Source organism: Pempheris klunzingeri, chromosome 4, assembly GCF_042242105.1.
Source record: "Pempheris klunzingeri isolate RE-2024b chromosome 4, fPemKlu1.hap1, whole genome shotgun sequence".
In the NCBI taxonomy this organism is placed as follows: Eukaryota; Metazoa; Chordata; class Actinopteri; order Acropomatiformes; family Pempheridae; genus Pempheris; species Pempheris klunzingeri.
The window spans coordinates 3,624,264-3,642,083 of NC_092015.1; the positions used below are offsets into that span (position 1 = coordinate 3,624,264).

Sequence of the window (17,820 nt, forward strand, 5' to 3'; positions counted from 1 at the left end):
AGGCTGTGTAATTATATAAAAGGTGACATTATAGATAAAAGAGACACGCAGGACAGATATCTTCCAGCGTTTTAGTCGTTCAAATGGTCTATTTCGCCGTTTCAATGCAGTCATTCACACGACAATCCACACATTTCTCAGTTAGACGGCCTGTGAACCCAAAGTCACAAGATAAACACACTGATTCTTTATGCTCCGCGTGAAAAAAGTCTTATTTTGAAACAATAGTGAACAGACATGGAGGATGTTTTGATCTGCTGGGTCGCAAGACTTAAACGTTACAGAAGAATAAAATAGAAACTTTATCTTTAACATCTCTGCATGAAAGAGATTTTCTGAAATGCTTTTAATCAGATTTTTTAGTGAAGACAAGTGAGGATTGTGTTCTTCCTCCTTCTGTGACCCCCCTCTGACCTGAAAACAGTGCTCTTCTTTATGTTTGAAGGGGTTAAAGTAGGACTGACGTGACCTGACGTTCATCCCATAATTCACCGTGTTTGCTTCAGGAAAGAGACCTGAAGATTGTCCTCTGATAACAGGCCGAGGACGCGGAGCTGTGAGGCACAAGAGCTTTTAAAACCAACAATTTCCACGCAGCAATTTTGGGTTTGCACTAACTAAGCTGAGGGGTCTTTGGGAATGTGTGACCAATGTTCTGCTGTGACTCACAGTGAGCGCAGCCACAAGACCTCAAGTCACACATTTTCACATTATTTGGGACGGGCAGACCCCTCTTAGCAAACAGGATTCTTGGAGTGTTTTCCATCATATGTCCTCTGGCTCCCTGAAAAGAAGGTTGTAAATCTCCTCCCGCCCCCACCTCCCTCCTGCCTCCTCCCTTCCCCTTCACCCCATCCATCTCCCTTTGCTTTTCCTCCCTCATCTCTTCCTGACTCCTTTTTCTCTCTCTTGTTTCTCCTCACAGATCCTTCGGTGTTTTGATGTCACATTCCTGAAGTTTCTGCAGGACTCAGAAGCCCGACCCGGCGGAGATCACGGTCCTCATCCCTTCACCCCCCCCTCCCCCCGGGATAAAGAGAGGAGCCGGTGTTTGCTTGGATATGGCTTCTCTGTGTATGAGAGCGAGACAGAGGGAGCTGAGCTGAGGTCAAGGCCTTCCTGCTCTCCCCCCGGAGTCACATGTCAGCGTGAGGCACAACCCCCGGGGTTGCTATCGCTACACTGACCGACCTAAATACTTGTATACTCACTAGGAGAAGGCAGGATCGCTCCGTTTGGAGAGGAAAGCACCAGAAGAGTTTGCTTTGTGAGCTGCTGACTGCTGGTTTTATCACCCTGAGAGACCGACCACAGACCTGCAGAGTCCTCCGTCCTCACGCCGACTCGTCAGAAGCAAAATGCCGGCAAAGACGCCAATGTACTTAAAAACTACGACTCCCAAGAAGGGGAAGAAGCTGAGGCTGCGTGACGTCCTCTCAGGTGATATGATCAGCCCCCCGCTGGGAGACGTGCGTCACAGCGCCCACGTGGGGCCCGAAGGGGAGGGTGACATGTTTGGAGACGTGGGTTTCCTCCAGGGCAAGATGAACATGCTGCCGTCCCTGAGCCGGACGCAGAACGGGCACTCGCGCTCGCACAGCGTGGAGAGACGCCTGGACGACGGCTTCACCGCCAAACAGGACTCGCACAGCTACGCCTACAACGGTTACCATTACCAGCACTCGTCCAACGGCCTGCTGAAGACCACCATCTCCATGCCCGTGTTCATCGCCCACGAACAGGCTCCACCCAAACCCCCACGCCTCCACCTGGACGACCCCTCCCCTGCTTCTCTGCCCTCCCAGCAGAACCACTTCCACCACCACCACCACCACCACCAGCTGACGGAGAGCGGCCACAGACAGGCCAACGGCTACGGCCACACGGACCACCAGCAGCACCCGACTCTGTCGCTGTGTGAGAACGGCGTGGTGGGCCGCTTGGCGTCAGAGCCCTGCCGTGACATCTCCCTCCCCCCCACCGTCCGCAGGCTCGTCCCCTCCTCCGGCTCCTTCTCAGAGGCCTCCTCTGAGGACTCCATGTCGGAGAACTGCGGGCCCCTGGACGTCCGCCGGGGCCTCAGCCTGGACTCTGATGCCGGCCTGAGCAACGAGGACCTGAGGAGCGAACGCAGCGAGTCGCCCTGCACCACCTACAGCCCGCCCGCTCTCACGGCCTCTTCCGGTGTGTCGCGGTCGGACTCTATGGCGGGGTTAGACCTGGATCTGGGCCCGTCCATCCTGGAGGACGTCATGAGTATCATGGACCGCTACAAGACTGAGGACAACCGCTGTGAGCTGTGAAGAACAGAAAGATTAATGTGATGTTCATATATTTTTTATACACGCTTTGATCAATCCTTAAAAACTTTGTTAGGATACTAAAGGAGGACGAGAGGTGGAGGACGGTCTTCACCACAAACACTTTAACGGTTATTTAAGACACGTGGACGCTGTGGTTCAGATGCTGCCCGGCCGAAGGCAGAAGGCTGGACCTCAGGAGCCTTTTATCACAGCTGAACCTCAGACTCATAAACATTTAAACTGACGATGACAAGGAGCAGAGCTGCACTCACTTTGTTATCACAAACTCTGGCAGCACATTCCTCTTTCCTTTGGACTAAATACCAGCCACTTCGTATCGTCTCTTAATCTGACTTTTCTGCTTGTTAACGGTTAACAAAATGTCTGTAGACTGACTGACTTGGGGGAAAAAGGGAGAAATCGGCAGCTGTGAGCAAACTTCAGCAGCTGCAGGACCCAGTTAGAAACCACAGCTAAGTCATAATAAGCTGAGCTGCAAACTGAATATCAACATCTTCACTCCTTTACTGTCGTGCTTTGCTTCCAGATGAAATGTGGAGAACTTCTGATTTTATCGTCCTTCTGCAGTGGATGAAGATTTAAGCTACCTGCTGTCTGGTGTTGTTCTCCAGAACAGCAGCTCCGACATTTCAGTGGCACATGTCTTTGTTTTTATCAGAGGGAAACTGAGGAAGCTTATTCTTGTAGTTTAACTAATGAAATGTTTTTAAATGAAAGAACACGTGCCGCTTTGTAGAACATTTTTAAAATACCGGTCCTTTTAAAACACTCTTCGTCCGTGTTGTCGGCCCCCCCGACATTCCCCGTCTGCATGATCACAGTATCCTATTATCCGAATGTCATTTACGCTGTATATATAAATATCACTGTAAATGTAAGAATAAAACGTTCCTACAAATAAAACTGAAGCTTCATTGGTACTTTCTTTGCACATGAACACAAATGTAAAAGTTTGAGAGCTGCATTTTAAAACAAAAGGCACCAATAATCTGAGTAGTACAATGATGCTATGAATTCTGCAGACAGAAACTTGTGTCATCATTTGTATGATTTAGGTTGGTACATTTCTTTGTAAGTCTTTTGTACTTTTATTTTGAAAACTGTTACTCGGAAGTTCTCTTTTACCTGCTTTGTGCAGGTGATGGAAGCTGCAGGTAGAAACAAAACTTGAAAACATTTGTGCTAAAGGTTGTTCAGTGTTTTTAAGTGTTCAAAAAAAAATCCCTCACCCCCTCAACCCAATCTGCCCAGAGAGTAAAGGGGAGTATTTCAGTAAGCATGTGATTACATAGACGTTTGATTGAAGATGTGCACCATGCAAGCATAACAGTACCTGACATATTAAAGACAGCAGTCTGTAGCAGATGGCTGATCTATTTTTACTGGAAATATTCTATTAGAAATATTACAATGATCAAATCATTTCTTTGAGTGTCTGTGGTTCCTCACTCTGACCAGTAAAAACCAATAATTATCATCAATACTTTTACAGCCTGGTTGTTGGTGTGCAGGGCTTCATATTGTCTATTATCAATGATCAGTATGATTGAAGAATGTGGTGTTGTATAGTCTCAGTGATCGTCTCATTTTAATCCTTAAATCCTGCTTCAGCCTTGTCCCTACATTTTAGATATAATATAATATAATATAATATAATATAATATAATATGATATAATATAATATAATATAATATAATATAATATAATATAATACTAAACAGATGTATCTGTCGCCCTCTAGTGGCCACAATTTGAAACTGCAATAAAATAAATTAGTAAAGTTTACGTCATTCTAGACATAATACCACTTCCGGTAAACACTTTCAAAATACAGTGAGGGACTAAAATGAAGTGTCATTAAATTATTAATAAGTTATTAATTTATTGTACAAAAATGAGCCTCTGTGATGAACAAGGCCGAGTACAAGACCTTACTTTAATATTGATTATAGAATACCGAAAGAATTAGAGACAATGGTTTTCTTCAATACTCCGCTTTCAGTGGCCAGAGACCGGAACCGGAAACAACTGCCAGCATGCTATCACATCCGGTGGGCACCTTCAAAATAAAGGTTTTGATGCCATTTATTCTTCAGCCCTTTGGAGGGCGGTGCCGCGCAAGGGAGCAAATTTAAACTGCCGTAAAAGCCACAGAAGAAGAAGAAGAAGAAGCAGAAGTCGTAGAAGAAGAAGAAGAACCATCTATTTGAAACGTTGCATCACTGCGGTGTGTTTAGTGACACTAAAGTTATCAATGAGCGTTTCAAAACAGCGAAAGTGACGAAGAAAAGGACGTTTTACAAACATGAAGTGAGTGTTTCTACCCAGACAGGAAAAAAAAACAGACTTTAAACTGTTGGCGCTAGCTTGATCTCACTAAGTTAAACAATACCTAGCTGGTATAGTTTAGCGATGCTAACATTAAAACCAGGCTCACACATCTGCAGTTTATTCAGGTTATCCTCTAAAAGTCACCTGTCAGTCAGTGTTGGTGTAAAAATCTCCGCTGCAGATGCTCATTAGCTTAGCTTCACACACATGCTAGTTCAATTAGCCCACTTTACAGCTGCTATATGAAGTTAAGCTAGCCAGGAAAAGCGCCTCTGTCCTCTGAACCTGCAGCATAATGTTAACTCAAGATAATGTTGCTTACTTCAGGCTCAACATCGAGGGTCTGCTGGTGTATTTTCCGTATGACTACATCTATCCTGAGCAGTACTCCTACATGCTGGAGCTGAAGAGGACGCTGGACGCCAAGGTGGGTGTTTAGTTCAAGTGTCCTTCAGTGTCTCCTGCAGGAGGTTAATCCAGTTAATACAGAGGGGTTTAGTTCAGTGTGTGCATTAAAACAGCTGCTCAGACACTGTAAACATACTGTTATCATACCCTCTCTGTCAGAGGCTATTATTATATGTCCACACTTTCTGCTAACATGCCTGTGGGTGTTTTGAAAGATCATTGGTAGCTGTAATTATTCATCCTTTCTGCACAAATCCCTTTTCTAACTCAAACAGGCATCTGCCTTTAGTATAAAATATCCTCTCAGTGTTACCTTGTTGTGACTGTGTGACTGTGTGTGGGGAGATTTGTCTGTAAAAGATGGAGACAACGTCCTGCTGGATCCATATTGTTCACATTGATTTTATATCCTGCATGTATCACACATTTTATATATACTCTGTTGCACATCTGTAGTCCTGACAGAGGGATCCCTCCTCTGTTGCTCCTCTGAGGTTTCTTCTATTTTTTTCCTGTTAAAATGTTTTTTTGGGGCAGTTTTTCCTGATCTGAATTGACAGTTTAAGGACAGAGGGTGTTGTATGCTTTACACATTTTAAATCCAGCTGAGGCGAATTGTGATTTGTGGTTTTGGGCTGTATTATTGACACACACGACCCAGTTTTTTTCCCACTGCATCAGTGTGTATAATTACTAATTTATGTGGTTGTCATCTCATGCTGTTTGTGTTCAGGGTCATGGAGTCCTGGAGATGCCGTCAGGAACAGGAAAGACCATCTCTCTGCTGTCTCTCATCGTTGCCTACCAAAAGGTGAGTTTAGTGGTGTGAGTCACATCTGCCAACCTATTGATCTATTTTTGTGTCACAGAAAAAATAGGGGAGACACCAAATCTCTAGTCGAGCCGCGCTGTGTAGCTGCTTTAGCCTGTTAACATGGGCGCCGCAATTGATGATCAATGTGTCCCCGACGTTATGGTCCACTTCCCATCAGCCACATGAACACCTTACTGTATTGGGTTCCTCTCTCTCTCTCTCTCTCTCCCTCTCTCCCACACCTTGTCTCTCTCTCTCTCCCTCAGGCGTTTCCTTTGGAGGTGACCAAGCTAATTTACTGCTCCAGAACAGTTCCCGAGATCGAGAAGGTGAGTCGAGTTCAAATGAAATTACACTGAGCACAAAGTGACGAAGAAAATTATTCATAGGACATAGAACTATCCTACTAGAAATGCACTTAACAGCTTTAAACATCACCCAAACCTGTGTGGTGCATTTGATCTGCTGTCTGATTAGGTCGTGGAGGAGCTGCGCAAGTTGATGGAGTTTTATTGCAAACAAACTGGAGAGAGCAACAACTTTCTGGCTCTGGCCCTTTCCTCCAGGAAAAACCTCTGCATCCACCCGGAGGTACGAACAGCTGCTGTCCAGGACAGATCAGGATGCATAAATATACACAGAAAGCATGAATACACTAACTTATACACACATTTAAAGCTGACTGGGTGGTAAAGCAGCCATTACTTTGTCTTTCAGATACAGAACAGAGATTTCTGACCTTCTTCATGTCTGTTTTATGTCTACAGTATGAAATAATGCTTGTCTACCTCGCCTGCTCTTAACCAGGTGAGTGCTCTGCGCTTCGGTAAGGAGGTGGATGGGAAGTGCCACAGTCTGACAGCTTCATATGTTCGTGCTCAACGTCACAGCGACCCCAACCTGCCCGCGTGTCGCTTCTTTGAGGTAAGAACTCACCTGAATTCATCCAGTTCAGACCAGCTGCTGTTCTTCAACTAAAGTAGAAGCAGGTTGATACAACACAAACACCTCATTACAAAACATTTCTGATAGTAAAAGTAATGATAAAACGTTTTGTTTCAAACTCCTTTCTTTGCACCTCAAGATATTTCACATATCTGGCTGTACTGTAGCTTACAGAGGGTTGACACAGCATCATAAATACCAATGAGATGTCAGAAAAATGTGAGAAATGCCCTTTACAGTTTCCTAGAGCTCAAATGTGACATTTTCAGATGGCTTGTTTTATCAAACTAACACTCCAAAACCCAAAGGTATTAATTTTTTTTATTTATATAAAGCAGAAATAAGCAGAAAATATTTACATTTGAGAAGCAGGGACCAAAAAAAGAGCCTGTGAGTGCACTTCTGATCAACTCATCAAGTCAGCTCTATATTGGACTGATTACAACTTTATGACGCAACTTTTATTTCCACGTGTTGAACATTAATTTGATTAGACGGGTCTCTACCGACACCGGGCCACCTGATCTTAGTCCTAATGTGATTGGACCTAGTGTGTGTGTGTGTTGGAGCATGTTATTCAACAGATAGCAGCCTGTAGCACCATGGCAACAACCCCTGAAATCTGTCCATCTGTCCGATGCTCTGTTGCTCTCGTTAGGAGCTCTTAAGTAGGTGAAAGTGAACAATGAGAAGGACTCACGTAACATGTTGAGTGTAACTACAGAATAGAGTCAATATCTGGTTTCTAGTCGTCCTCTAAATGAACTCATAACACTATCTCTGGTGCAGTGTTCTGTGTTTGAGTTTAGGACTGTGCTCCTTTTTATTAAGCTAAAAACGTAGATTTCTGACATTGAAAAGTTTGGTAACACTTTGTAATACAGCCTGTGATTTACAGTGTACTGTACTGATAAAATATCTCCTTGTTATTAAACTATTGGGACTTTTAAAGGACAGGAGAAATAAGTTCTGTTAATGTTTTTGTGAATACAGGAAACCTATGGGGGTTCAGTAATGAGGAAAAATTGTTTAACAACACTCACATTCTGGAGAAGCTGTTACATATTTATGGTGCAACATGTTTTTTAGTTTTGGGGGAGGCTTGTCGGTCATTTATGGAGTACAGCAGTGTACTTATAGGCAAGTTAACAGGTTAAATACCATCCGATCCAAATTTAGTTATAAAACACATTTAAAAATCTTCAGTTTTGTTTCCCAGTACTCCACCCAGTATTTACAAAAGAAACGTATTACTGCTGTCCTTCAAAATGCCCATTTGTTACCCTATAAGACTAAAATAAGTGGATGATTTATGAACTGCCTTTTTGAAGCTTAAGTTTGGCATTTTCAAAATCGCCATCTTGGTTTTGGAGCCAGAGGTGATGCATGAGTTTCTTTTCTCCGCCTCCGATTGGTTAGGTTTAGGCATGCCTCTGATTGGTCAGTCAAAAGGTAGTCCTGCCCTAAAGCAACAGAAATGTTTACTGAGGTAATAAATCAAATGAGAAGTCGGCTCATTTTCTCATAGACTTCCATACAATCCGACTTCTTTTTGGAGCCGGTGGAGTCGCCCCCTGCTGGCCATTAGAAAGAACGCAGGTTTAAGTTTGTTTACCATTGACTTCACTTTTCAGATCCCACAGTTGCGTCCACTTCTTTTATGTTATGAAGTCCATCCAGAGTTAATTTATTCAATACATCCATATTTGTGGTGAGCTTTGGTGTATGTACGTTCATCTGTCTGCTGCTCTTTGTTTCCCTGAACTTCTCCTGTCCTCCTTCTTTGTGTCTGTAGGAGTTTGATGCGGTTGGCAGGCAAGTGCCTCTTCCTGCCGGCATCTACAACCTTGACGACCTGAAGGACTTTGGCAGGAGGAAAGGCTGGTGTCCTTATTATCTGGCACGCTATGCGGTATAACTTCTACAGACTTCTACAAGCAAATGTCTAACCTGGTGTGAAAAATGCTAAACCTTTAGAAAGCCAATACTGGATGTATTTATTGTTAGTTTAATATAAAATGAAGGTAGATGGTTTTCATTGATTGTTAGATTTGTGTTAAAGATTTTCTTCACATTAGAGATGTTCCTGGAACCCAGTGGTTCACAATAAAGTATATAAAATAAAATAAACTTTGTTTATTTCCTCAGATCCTGCACGCCAACATCGTGGTGTACAGCTACCACTACCTGCTAGACCCCAAGATAGCTGACATGGTGTCCAAAGAGCTGGCCAAGAAGTCTGTCGTGGTGTTTGATGAGGCTCATAACATAGGTGAGGAGGCGATTAAATGAATTTATCATGTAGTAATCACAGAAACCTGAGATTTTATTTTCTAATTCTGATAAGTTTTCTTCTTGTCTTTTGTCTTTCCATCCCTTGGTCCTCAGACAACGTGTGCATCGACTCCATGAGCGTGAACATCACCAGACGGACACTCGACCGCTGCCAGAACAACGTGGAGACGCTTCAGAACACCATTCACAAGTAAGAGCAGCGTCTCAGGTCCCTTAATTTCAGCCGTGCTTCCTCCAAATTACTTCACATCACATTCCTCTATATACCATCTTTTCCCTGCATCTTTGTCCCTCCCACTGAATATGTTCAGAAGAAATTGTTTAATTGAAATGAAATGAAGTCTGTTTCTGACAGCAGCACTTTTTTAAAAAGTCACCACATGTTTTCTCTTAAAATGAGCAGTTTGACATAACTCTTGCGTTAAAAACTGTATTCTGTTTGCCATAAAAAATGTAAAATGGACTTTCTGGCTCAGATACTGAATGACTAGGAGCCTTTTCACCTGGCAGCAACTGTTTTTCTGTTTATCATGTGTTTGCATCAGGAGATATTCTGTTTGCACCGGCATTATTTATTAGGCTAAACCAGAATATGATGAGTGTCTCATAATCTGTGTGGCATCAAAATGTAATTTCTACCAGCCACATGGTTGTTTTTTTTTATTACACCAATAATAATACTAAGATGGTTACTAAAGAAAAATGACAATTAATTAATTTTCTCTCCTTTATTAATCAAACTGAAAGGTGTAACACAAACCACTATTTTTTTTTTTAGTCTCAGTAAGTGAGGAATTAGCAAACAAGGGAACCGGCATGAACCCGTTATTTCACATCAACTTCCTGTTGTCATTTCTGCCCCGCCTCCCCTGCTGTCTGATAGGATAAAGGAGACCGACGCCTCTAAACTGAAGGAGGAGTACAGGCGATTGGTGGAGGGGCTGAAGGAAGCCAACGTTGCCAGAGAAACGGACGTCTACCTCGCAAATCCCGTTTTACCGGATGAAATTCTCCAAGGTACGGCCATCGGTGCGATCAGACGGCAACACCAGATTAATTAGTTTTTGGTTTTAGAAAGATGGTTCAGACAAAACGGTGACGTTGCTGTTTCCTGCTCTCTCTCTCTCTCTCTCTCTCTCTCAGAGGCCGTCCCTGGTACTATTCGCACAGCAGAGCACTTTGTAGGTTTTTTGAAACGTTTCCTGGAGTATCTCAAGTCCCGTCTGAGGGTCCAGCACGTTGTACAGGAGAGCGCCCCACAGTTCCTCAAAGACATCTTCGACAAAGTCTGCATCGACCGAAAGCCTCTCAGGTCAGCGTCGGCGTCAGCAGCATATCAAACCTGAAATCATTTAAGTCTAGACTTTACTTTAGACAGCGATGTGGCCTCAAGTGATCATGTTCCTCTTTCACTTTTTCTGTCTCTTCTCAATCACTTCACTCAGACTGCAGGCAAAAGTGGCCCAACTCTGATTTATTTGCTTCTATATTAATCAGATCACTTGGAATCAGATCTTTTTAATACAGATTTTTTCATGTGTGGTCTTTAAAACACATACAGGTCTGATTTTTCTGAGTTTCGCGGAGAGGCGCTGACAGATGTAGTTAAAAGTAGCCCGAATTTTTAGATAAAATCTCTTTCTGTGAAGCTGTTTACATCACGATCTCATCGCTGACACTCATCCACACACACATCCAGACAGACAGACGTAGCTGCCATTGCTCCACTTACTCTTTCTCCTCGTCCTCTTCTTCAAATTTTCTGGCTTTACTGAACATCAGCTTATAATTGAAACTCTAAAGGCTGATTTCAGTGGCTACAGTTCAGGACTGTGACGTGTTCACACTGATCTGATGTTGGTCACATTTAAGAATAACCTGAACAGCCAAACAAAAAAATCAAATCCAAGCAATCGATCTGAGTTGAGCACTAAGGCTTCAAGTGTGAACGTTTCCTTATTCTCCATCCTCTATCACTTCCTCACTCTCTTGTTCCCTCTCTTCCTCAGCAGCTTCCCGCTCACTCCGTCTCTTCACATCTTTATTATCTTTCTTACACAATCACTCAACTCTTAGTTGCTCACTCTCCTACTAGCTCTTAAACTACAGTTTAACATCCTCATTAATTTCTCCAGACCCTCATTTAGACACCCACTAATCTTTCAGCCCTCTGTGTCTCTCCAGGTTTTGTGCAGAGCGGTTACAGTCGTTACTACGAACGCTGGAGATCGCTGACGTCGCAGACTTCTCACCTGTTACTCTCATCTCTAACTTTGCCACCCTGGTCAGCACCTACAGCCAAGGTACTGAAACACTTCTGCACATGTGAAAGTACTTTAAAAAACGATAAAAGATGACACTTTGACAGACACTAGTTGCGGTAAGATGTGTGGTAGAAGTGTAGTGTAGGGGCTATTGATTATTTTGAGAATTCTACTTGATTATTCAATTGATTAATTGAGTAAATGGATAAGAAATACTTTTGCTTTATTAATAAGCAATAATAAATATACTAAAGAGAAAATGAGAAAGGTCTCCTGTAATGAACAGCTTCCTTTTTATAATAATCCACATTTTTATTCCTTCAATAATATCATCTGTCATAACTAAACCTGTTCAGTGTGTTTTTAAGGCCGTGTTACATTCTGGTTTGTAAAGAAAACATTTTACTGAAGCACTGACAGTGAGTCTATTGTAAAACCGAACTAGCCCACCACAATAACACAATGACACTGTACAGAGTTTTCATTTTGTTTCAGCTTGAAAGGATCAAAAACTCTTTCTCTCTGGTCTCTGTTTTATCTTCACTCTTCACTATTTTCACTTGTTTTTGCAGTCAGCGCCATCAAATCATGTCTTCAAGTCAAATCCTGTCAACTTCTGCAAAATTACTTCTTACTTAGTTACTTGAGCTTCTCTAAGATTTTAACAAATCTCTGTTTTTTTAAGTTAAACCTTGAAATTATCTTGGATGTATTTTTTATTTAGATTTTCTGATAAGTCTCTCTCTCTCTGTGAAGGTTTTACCATCATCATCGAGCCCTTTGAAGACAGAACTCCAACCATCGCCAACCCTGTGCTGCACTTCAGGTGGGGTCGAGCGGACAAGTCGAGGTTTTAGCAGAAATATTTGTTAGATTGTGTTAGAAAACATCATAACATGAATCAGCCATTATCTGACACACTGTAAGCATTTTAAACGTGAAGAAGCTTTTACCGAACAACCATGTTTGTCACAGTGGATCAAACATGTTCAAACACCTGTGTGATGGTGAAATCAGGCTACTATGAACATGTGCTCTCTCTTTGTTCCCTCTCAGCTGTATGGACCCGTCTATAGCCATCAAACCTGTTTTTCAAAGGTTTCAGTCAGTCGTCATCACCTCGGGGGTGAGTTCATCACCTCTCTTTCTCTTCCATCTCTGCTCAGCTTACAGTCCATCATTTCTGTCCTGTAATCCACAAGACTTCTGCCTCATGGCTTTAAAAAATTAATGCGGTGCCTATTTGCACCCCCTGTATCCACAGGATGTTAATTAATGACTTTCTGTATCATCTTGCTTCTTGAAATACAGCAGAATTCAGATTTTATTTTATTTTTATTTAATTTAGAATCACAATTGGTAGCAAATTCTTGCTTTTTATTCACACGTGTGGCCTGAATATTCAATCTATTCCTTCTTTCTTTCTGGAAACTCCACGAGTTAATATTGTGATGAAGTTATTTAAAGTGACTTTACATGCAGTTGTGAAGTTTGTGTTGGCCAAACAAAACACTGGAGACGTAAACTTTGACGGTGTCGTCCTTCTCTTTGACCTCCTTTTAGACTCTCTCTCCTCTGGACATCTATCCCAGAATCCTCGACTTCCGCCCGGTTACCATGGCATCCTTCACCATGACGCTGGCACGGACCTGCCTCTGTCCTCTGGTGTGTAACTACAGCCACACACACACACACACACACACACACACACACACACACACTCACTATGGTGAGAGTGTGGAGCTGAAGCACCACACCCATTCACACACTTGATGAAGAAGCTTATCCAGGTTTTTTAAGTGTGGAAATTACAACAATTCAATAGTTTTTCTTCATCTGTTCTTTATTCTTGTGTAGATCGTTGGCCGGGGAAACGATCAAGTGGCCCTGAGCTCAAAGTTTGAGACCAGAGAAGACTTTGGTTAGTAGATTATTTATTATTAGCATGACGTCCCAAAGGCAGGATCATAGGAGTGGTATCACCATGAAAATAATTTATTTCAGTTTTTTTTTTTTCCTGAGCGCATCATCTAACATATCAAACACATTATTCTTTGTTTAAATATAACATTACTTTTTTTTGTTGTTGTTGTCGTTTCCAGCTGTGATTCGTAACTATGGCAACCTGCTTCTAGAGATGTCTGCGATCGTTCCCGATGGTATTGTGGCGTTTTTCACCAGCTACGTCTACATGGAGAACATAGTGGCGTCTTGGTACGAACAGGTCAGTGAGTGTGGACACACACACACACACACACACACACACACACACACACACACCTGGCAGACTGAGGTGCTTCCTTTTTTAAATACCTAATTTAAACAATGTTTCCTGGCGTCTGTTTTTGTACACGTGTGTTTGCAGGGCATCCTAGAAAATATCCAGAGAAACAAGCTGATCTTCATTGAGACTCCGGATGCTGCAGAGACGAGCATGGCCCTGGAGAAATACCAGGAGGTCAGAGAGACTCCTGTCGTCTTACTTTATACGTATTATTAGAATAATAAAACTATAAATGAGGATCAAATTAGTAGAAACAGATGAGGTAATACCTGTGATTGATCCATTTAGCATCAACAGTGCTGTTAAAGGAATAAAAGCTAAATCAAGCTAATATTCTAAACCTCTGTTTTCCTGGTGAATCCGTCCGTCTCTTCTCTTCAGGCTTGTGAGAACGGCAGAGGAGCCATCCTCCTGTCTGTGGCCAGGGGAAAGGTGTCTGAGGGAATAGATTTCGGTAAATGATCAGGATGCTGCAGGTTTCTGAGATGACCTAAGAGGGAACGTTTATAGACTGTGTAAAGATTTCACCTAAATGAATGAATATTGTTCTCTTTCCTGTCCAGTGCATCACTTTGGCCGTGCAGTCATCATGTTCGGAGTTCCTTACGTTTACACGCAAAGCCGTATCCTAAAGGTGAGAGCTATAATTGTCTGTACTACACTATAAAATGCACAATGTTAACCATCAGTGTCCAGACTATATAGAGGTGAGACAATTACTGTTGTGCTTCTTGTGTCTTCACTCACAGGTTAGTCTGAAACAAAGTCAAATCAGTTTATTCGTAGAGCCTAACACAAAGTACTTATTTATCATGTAGCTAAAACTTGGTGTGCCACCCCATTGATATGAGTGAAGGTACCTCTTAGAATAACTCTGAATTGTCAAGATGAAAGAACATACATTAGTTTTATCGAGGTGTTTATTTCATAACTTTCACATCTTCCACATTTAGGTGAATGATTAGACCAAAAAATACACAAATCAGTGATGATTTACATCATTTTTTTTACTTAACTCATTTAACCTGTGATCAGACTTTAGTAAGGAGACAAATTCCGATTAGAAATAATTCAGATTGCAAAACAAAAAAGACACAAGCAAAGATGTTTTCTTATGAATGTTTTAAATCTCTTTCTCGTCCTTTCCTCGGTCTGACTGCACAGTTTTTACTGCCTCACTGTCTCGTGTGTGTTTCAGGCTCGTCTGGAGTACCTTCGGGATCAGTTTCAGATCAGAGAGAATGACTTCCTGACATTTGATGCCATGCGTCATGCGGCCCAGTGTGTGGGCAGAGCCATCAGAGGCAAGACCGACTACGGACTCATGATTTTTGCTGACAAGGTGATTCTTCTACCCAGTTTTTGTCCTTTGATCCTGCCATAATACAACATGCCGTGATTTATTGCCTTGAGCGGAGATCAATCGGTGACGCCTCCCTCTCCCGTCCGCAGCGTTATGCCCGAGCAGACAAACGTGGGAAGCTTCCTCGCTGGATTCAGGAGCACATCAGCGACGGCAGTCTGAACCTCACCGTGGACGAGACCGTCCAGCTGTCCAAGCACTTCCTGCGGCAGATGGCTCAGCCTTTCAGACAGGTACGACCCGCACCTGCCCAGCACGACCCACACCTGCCCAGCACGACCCACACCTGCCCAGCACGACCCGCACCTGCCCAGCACCACACTAGTGTAAAACCTGTGCTTCAAATGTGTCCTTTTTTCTGGGTAGTTAACAGAAGCTTTACTTCACGATCTTGTGAGATACAGAAAATCCAGAGAGAACAAAGTTAATGTAATCATTTTTCATGCTCGTAACATAATTACAGACATTACCTCTCCTGCAATCAGCACTTTTGTCTGTAATGTACAATTAGAGCTTGTGCAGTGCTTAACATTTTCATCAAAGAGGTAAATTTAATACTTTTGCTGGTAAAAAAGGCTTTGGAGCTTGTGCAGGCGAATCAGATTTTAATTTCTGACTCTGTGTGGGAGGGAATAAATAAGAGGGAAAAACCAGATTAAAAAGTAATTTGTGATCTAAAAGAAAATTAAAAACTACGACTGTCCAGCTTAGTGTAGGTGGAAGTCTGTGATGTAGAGCAGCAGTCAAAGAGGAAATAATGAAGGATTTTCATATCGAAGGTATAATAACGGGCTTTTTTTCTCTAGATCTGCTTTAGCTGTTTAGTTACCACACAGTTTAAGTTAGAAAATAAAAGCCCGTCTTTAGCATGCAGCAGTTCCCCACATTCCCTTTTTCTACTTCACTTAAAGTTACTTACTGCTGAGGGTCTTGTAAAGTATCTTGTTCACTGTGCAGCTATGTTCGTAGACCAAAGACTGATTTTACTGTAGCAAGACACTGAAAGTAGTCGACCGCGCTCACCATACTGTCTCTAACGACCCCATCGTCCCGTGCCTCCCTCTCCCTCTCCCTCTGCAGGAGGACCAGCTGGGTCTGTCTCTGTTGACTCTCGAGCAGCTGGAGTCGGAGGAGATGCTGCAGAAAATCACTCAGATTGCTCATCAGACCTGAAGGTGACGCACACTGCATAATGTCATCGCCGTGGTAACGCCCATGACGGGGTGAGCAGCTGTTACGTTGGCATCATTACTGTGGTTTACCACATTAGGACAGTTTGTGGTAAACTCACCATTATTGGTCACACACTGAGTCCACAGAATATGAAGACCTCTCACGCTTGTACATCCATTAGATTCAAACAAATGCAGGATTTAGCATATTAATGGGGATGGTCCCAACATTTTATATGCTCAGTGTGTGTGTTATCAGTATTACAGATCACTCACAGGTGCATCATGGGAGTACTGTAGCCTGTGAAACACACACATTTGTTATTTTTGAACCAAAAACGATGAACACGTTACATCTGCTTGCCATGTTTAAAGCAAAACATGCTACTTATCAAAACAATCGGTCCACAGAGCGTCTGTCATACAGGCAAGACTGTCAGTTTCCCTTGATACCGCAACTGTACATAGTCTGTTTTTTTACTGTTCTGTTTTTCAACCAGGAAGTTTGAATATAAATCTTTGTATTTAACAGTTGGCTAATGGTTTTTCTTCTTGGGAAAGAGTTTTAATATATATATATATATATATTTTTTTTTTTTTCCATCATGACAAAAACAATTTTAGGACAAATACCTGAACTTAATATTCATTTAAATTCACATTTCACAAGATTAAAGTAGCAGTCCTAAAAAGCCAGCAAAGCTATTTACACCCATGTGTGTGTTGGAAAGGGTATATTTTGTCTTTAACCTAGCCCACTTTTTATATTTGAGTCCCACTTTTAGCTGCTGAGGCACGTGGCTAACGTGAGAGAGAAGTTTGTCATCAAGGTTTTCTGCCAGAGAGTTGCTGTTGATGTGAAACCAAGAAGTCAGTGATTACTTATTATTTTAACCCAAACCACGATCTTTTCCTAAACGTAATCAAACTGAAAATAATAAGTCAGCTAAGCTTAAAAACAAAAATCTGTTGACTTTTGGTTTCATATGGGACTCAAACCCAGCATTTAATTCATTTATTCACCCTATTTGGACTTGCTGCACAGCTGCTGTCTGGCTATTTACACCTGGGAGCCAAAAAAACTATACTTACCAAACCCTAAAAGACGTGCAGCAAAACAAGCAATCAACAGGCACAAAGTATACGAGGCTGTTAATGTCTTATTGTAGTTTTTATTTTATCTCAAGTTTGCAGATATAAAATACAAACATTAATATTTACCAGAATAAACACAGCATCAGAGAAAATATCCAGTTCCTACACAGTTTTTAACCGTATTAAAGTGTTTCATCAACTGTAGTTAAGTACAGTAACTAACATAGTGCGATTTCAGCCCTTACAACAATCTTCTACCACAGCAAATGTACAATCAGTAGTTCTCCATCATGGAAAAATAAATACACAGGAAAAACAAAATAAAATGGAAGTGAGTCCTACGAGAGGATTTCTGGAATAAAATCCTTGAGGGTGAGGTGGTAACATTATTTTCAGGAAGCCAAGAATTCCTAGCAGCACTCAATTAATTGTGTCCGTATGTTACTTTAAACATTCCTGAGTGTTAATTAATGTAGAAAGTGTTGTAGTAATGTCACCAAATCTTAAGAAACTAGTTCAAGTAGT

The 17,820-nt window shown here is 42.1% G+C and overlaps 2 protein-coding genes across 2 annotated transcripts; both read left to right on the forward strand.

The window, feature by feature from the left end:
• Positions 1-1,270: 1,270 nt before the first annotated feature.
• On the forward strand, positions 1,271-3,227 carry LOC139200220 (cdc42 effector protein 3). Its single transcript, XM_070829468.1, has one exon. It carries the CDS (start codon positions 1,359-1,361, stop codon positions 2,301-2,303), a length of 945 nt encoding a protein of 314 aa, XP_070685569.1. The 5' UTR covers positions 1,271-1,358; the 3' UTR covers positions 2,304-3,227.
• Positions 3,228-4,522: 1,295 nt separating this feature from the next.
• Positions 4,523-16,695, forward strand: ercc2 (excision repair cross-complementation group 2). Its single transcript, XM_070829162.1, has 23 exons — positions 4,523-4,634; positions 4,983-5,082; positions 5,797-5,874; positions 6,144-6,206; positions 6,355-6,468; positions 6,685-6,801; positions 8,618-8,734; positions 8,971-9,094; positions 9,211-9,307; positions 10,001-10,134; positions 10,261-10,429; positions 11,302-11,420; positions 12,138-12,207; positions 12,438-12,507; positions 12,945-13,046; positions 13,239-13,302; positions 13,484-13,605; positions 13,747-13,839; positions 14,047-14,119; positions 14,229-14,299; positions 14,864-15,007; positions 15,118-15,261; positions 16,109-16,695. Exons 1-23 carry the CDS (start codon positions 4,630-4,632, stop codon positions 16,199-16,201), a joined length of 2,283 nt encoding a protein of 760 aa, XP_070685263.1. The 5' UTR covers positions 4,523-4,629; the 3' UTR covers positions 16,202-16,695.
• The last annotated feature ends 1,125 nt before the right edge of the window (positions 16,696-17,820 follow it).

Bases quoted from the DNA above. Each gene is read 5' to 3' on its own strand.
- LOC139200220 (XM_070829468.1), top strand. From the start codon at position 1,359: ATGCCGGCAAAGACGCCAATGTACTTAAAAACTACGACTCCCAAGAAG.
- ercc2 (XM_070829162.1), top strand. The intron at 5,875-6,143 runs GTGAGTTTAGTG...TCTCTCCCTCAG, and splicing joins TCATCGTTGCCTACCAAAAG to GCGTTTCCTTTGGAGGTGAC. The intron at 13,840-14,046 runs GTCAGAGAGACT...TCTTCTCTTCAG, and splicing joins CCCTGGAGAAATACCAGGAG to GCTTGTGAGAACGGCAGAGG.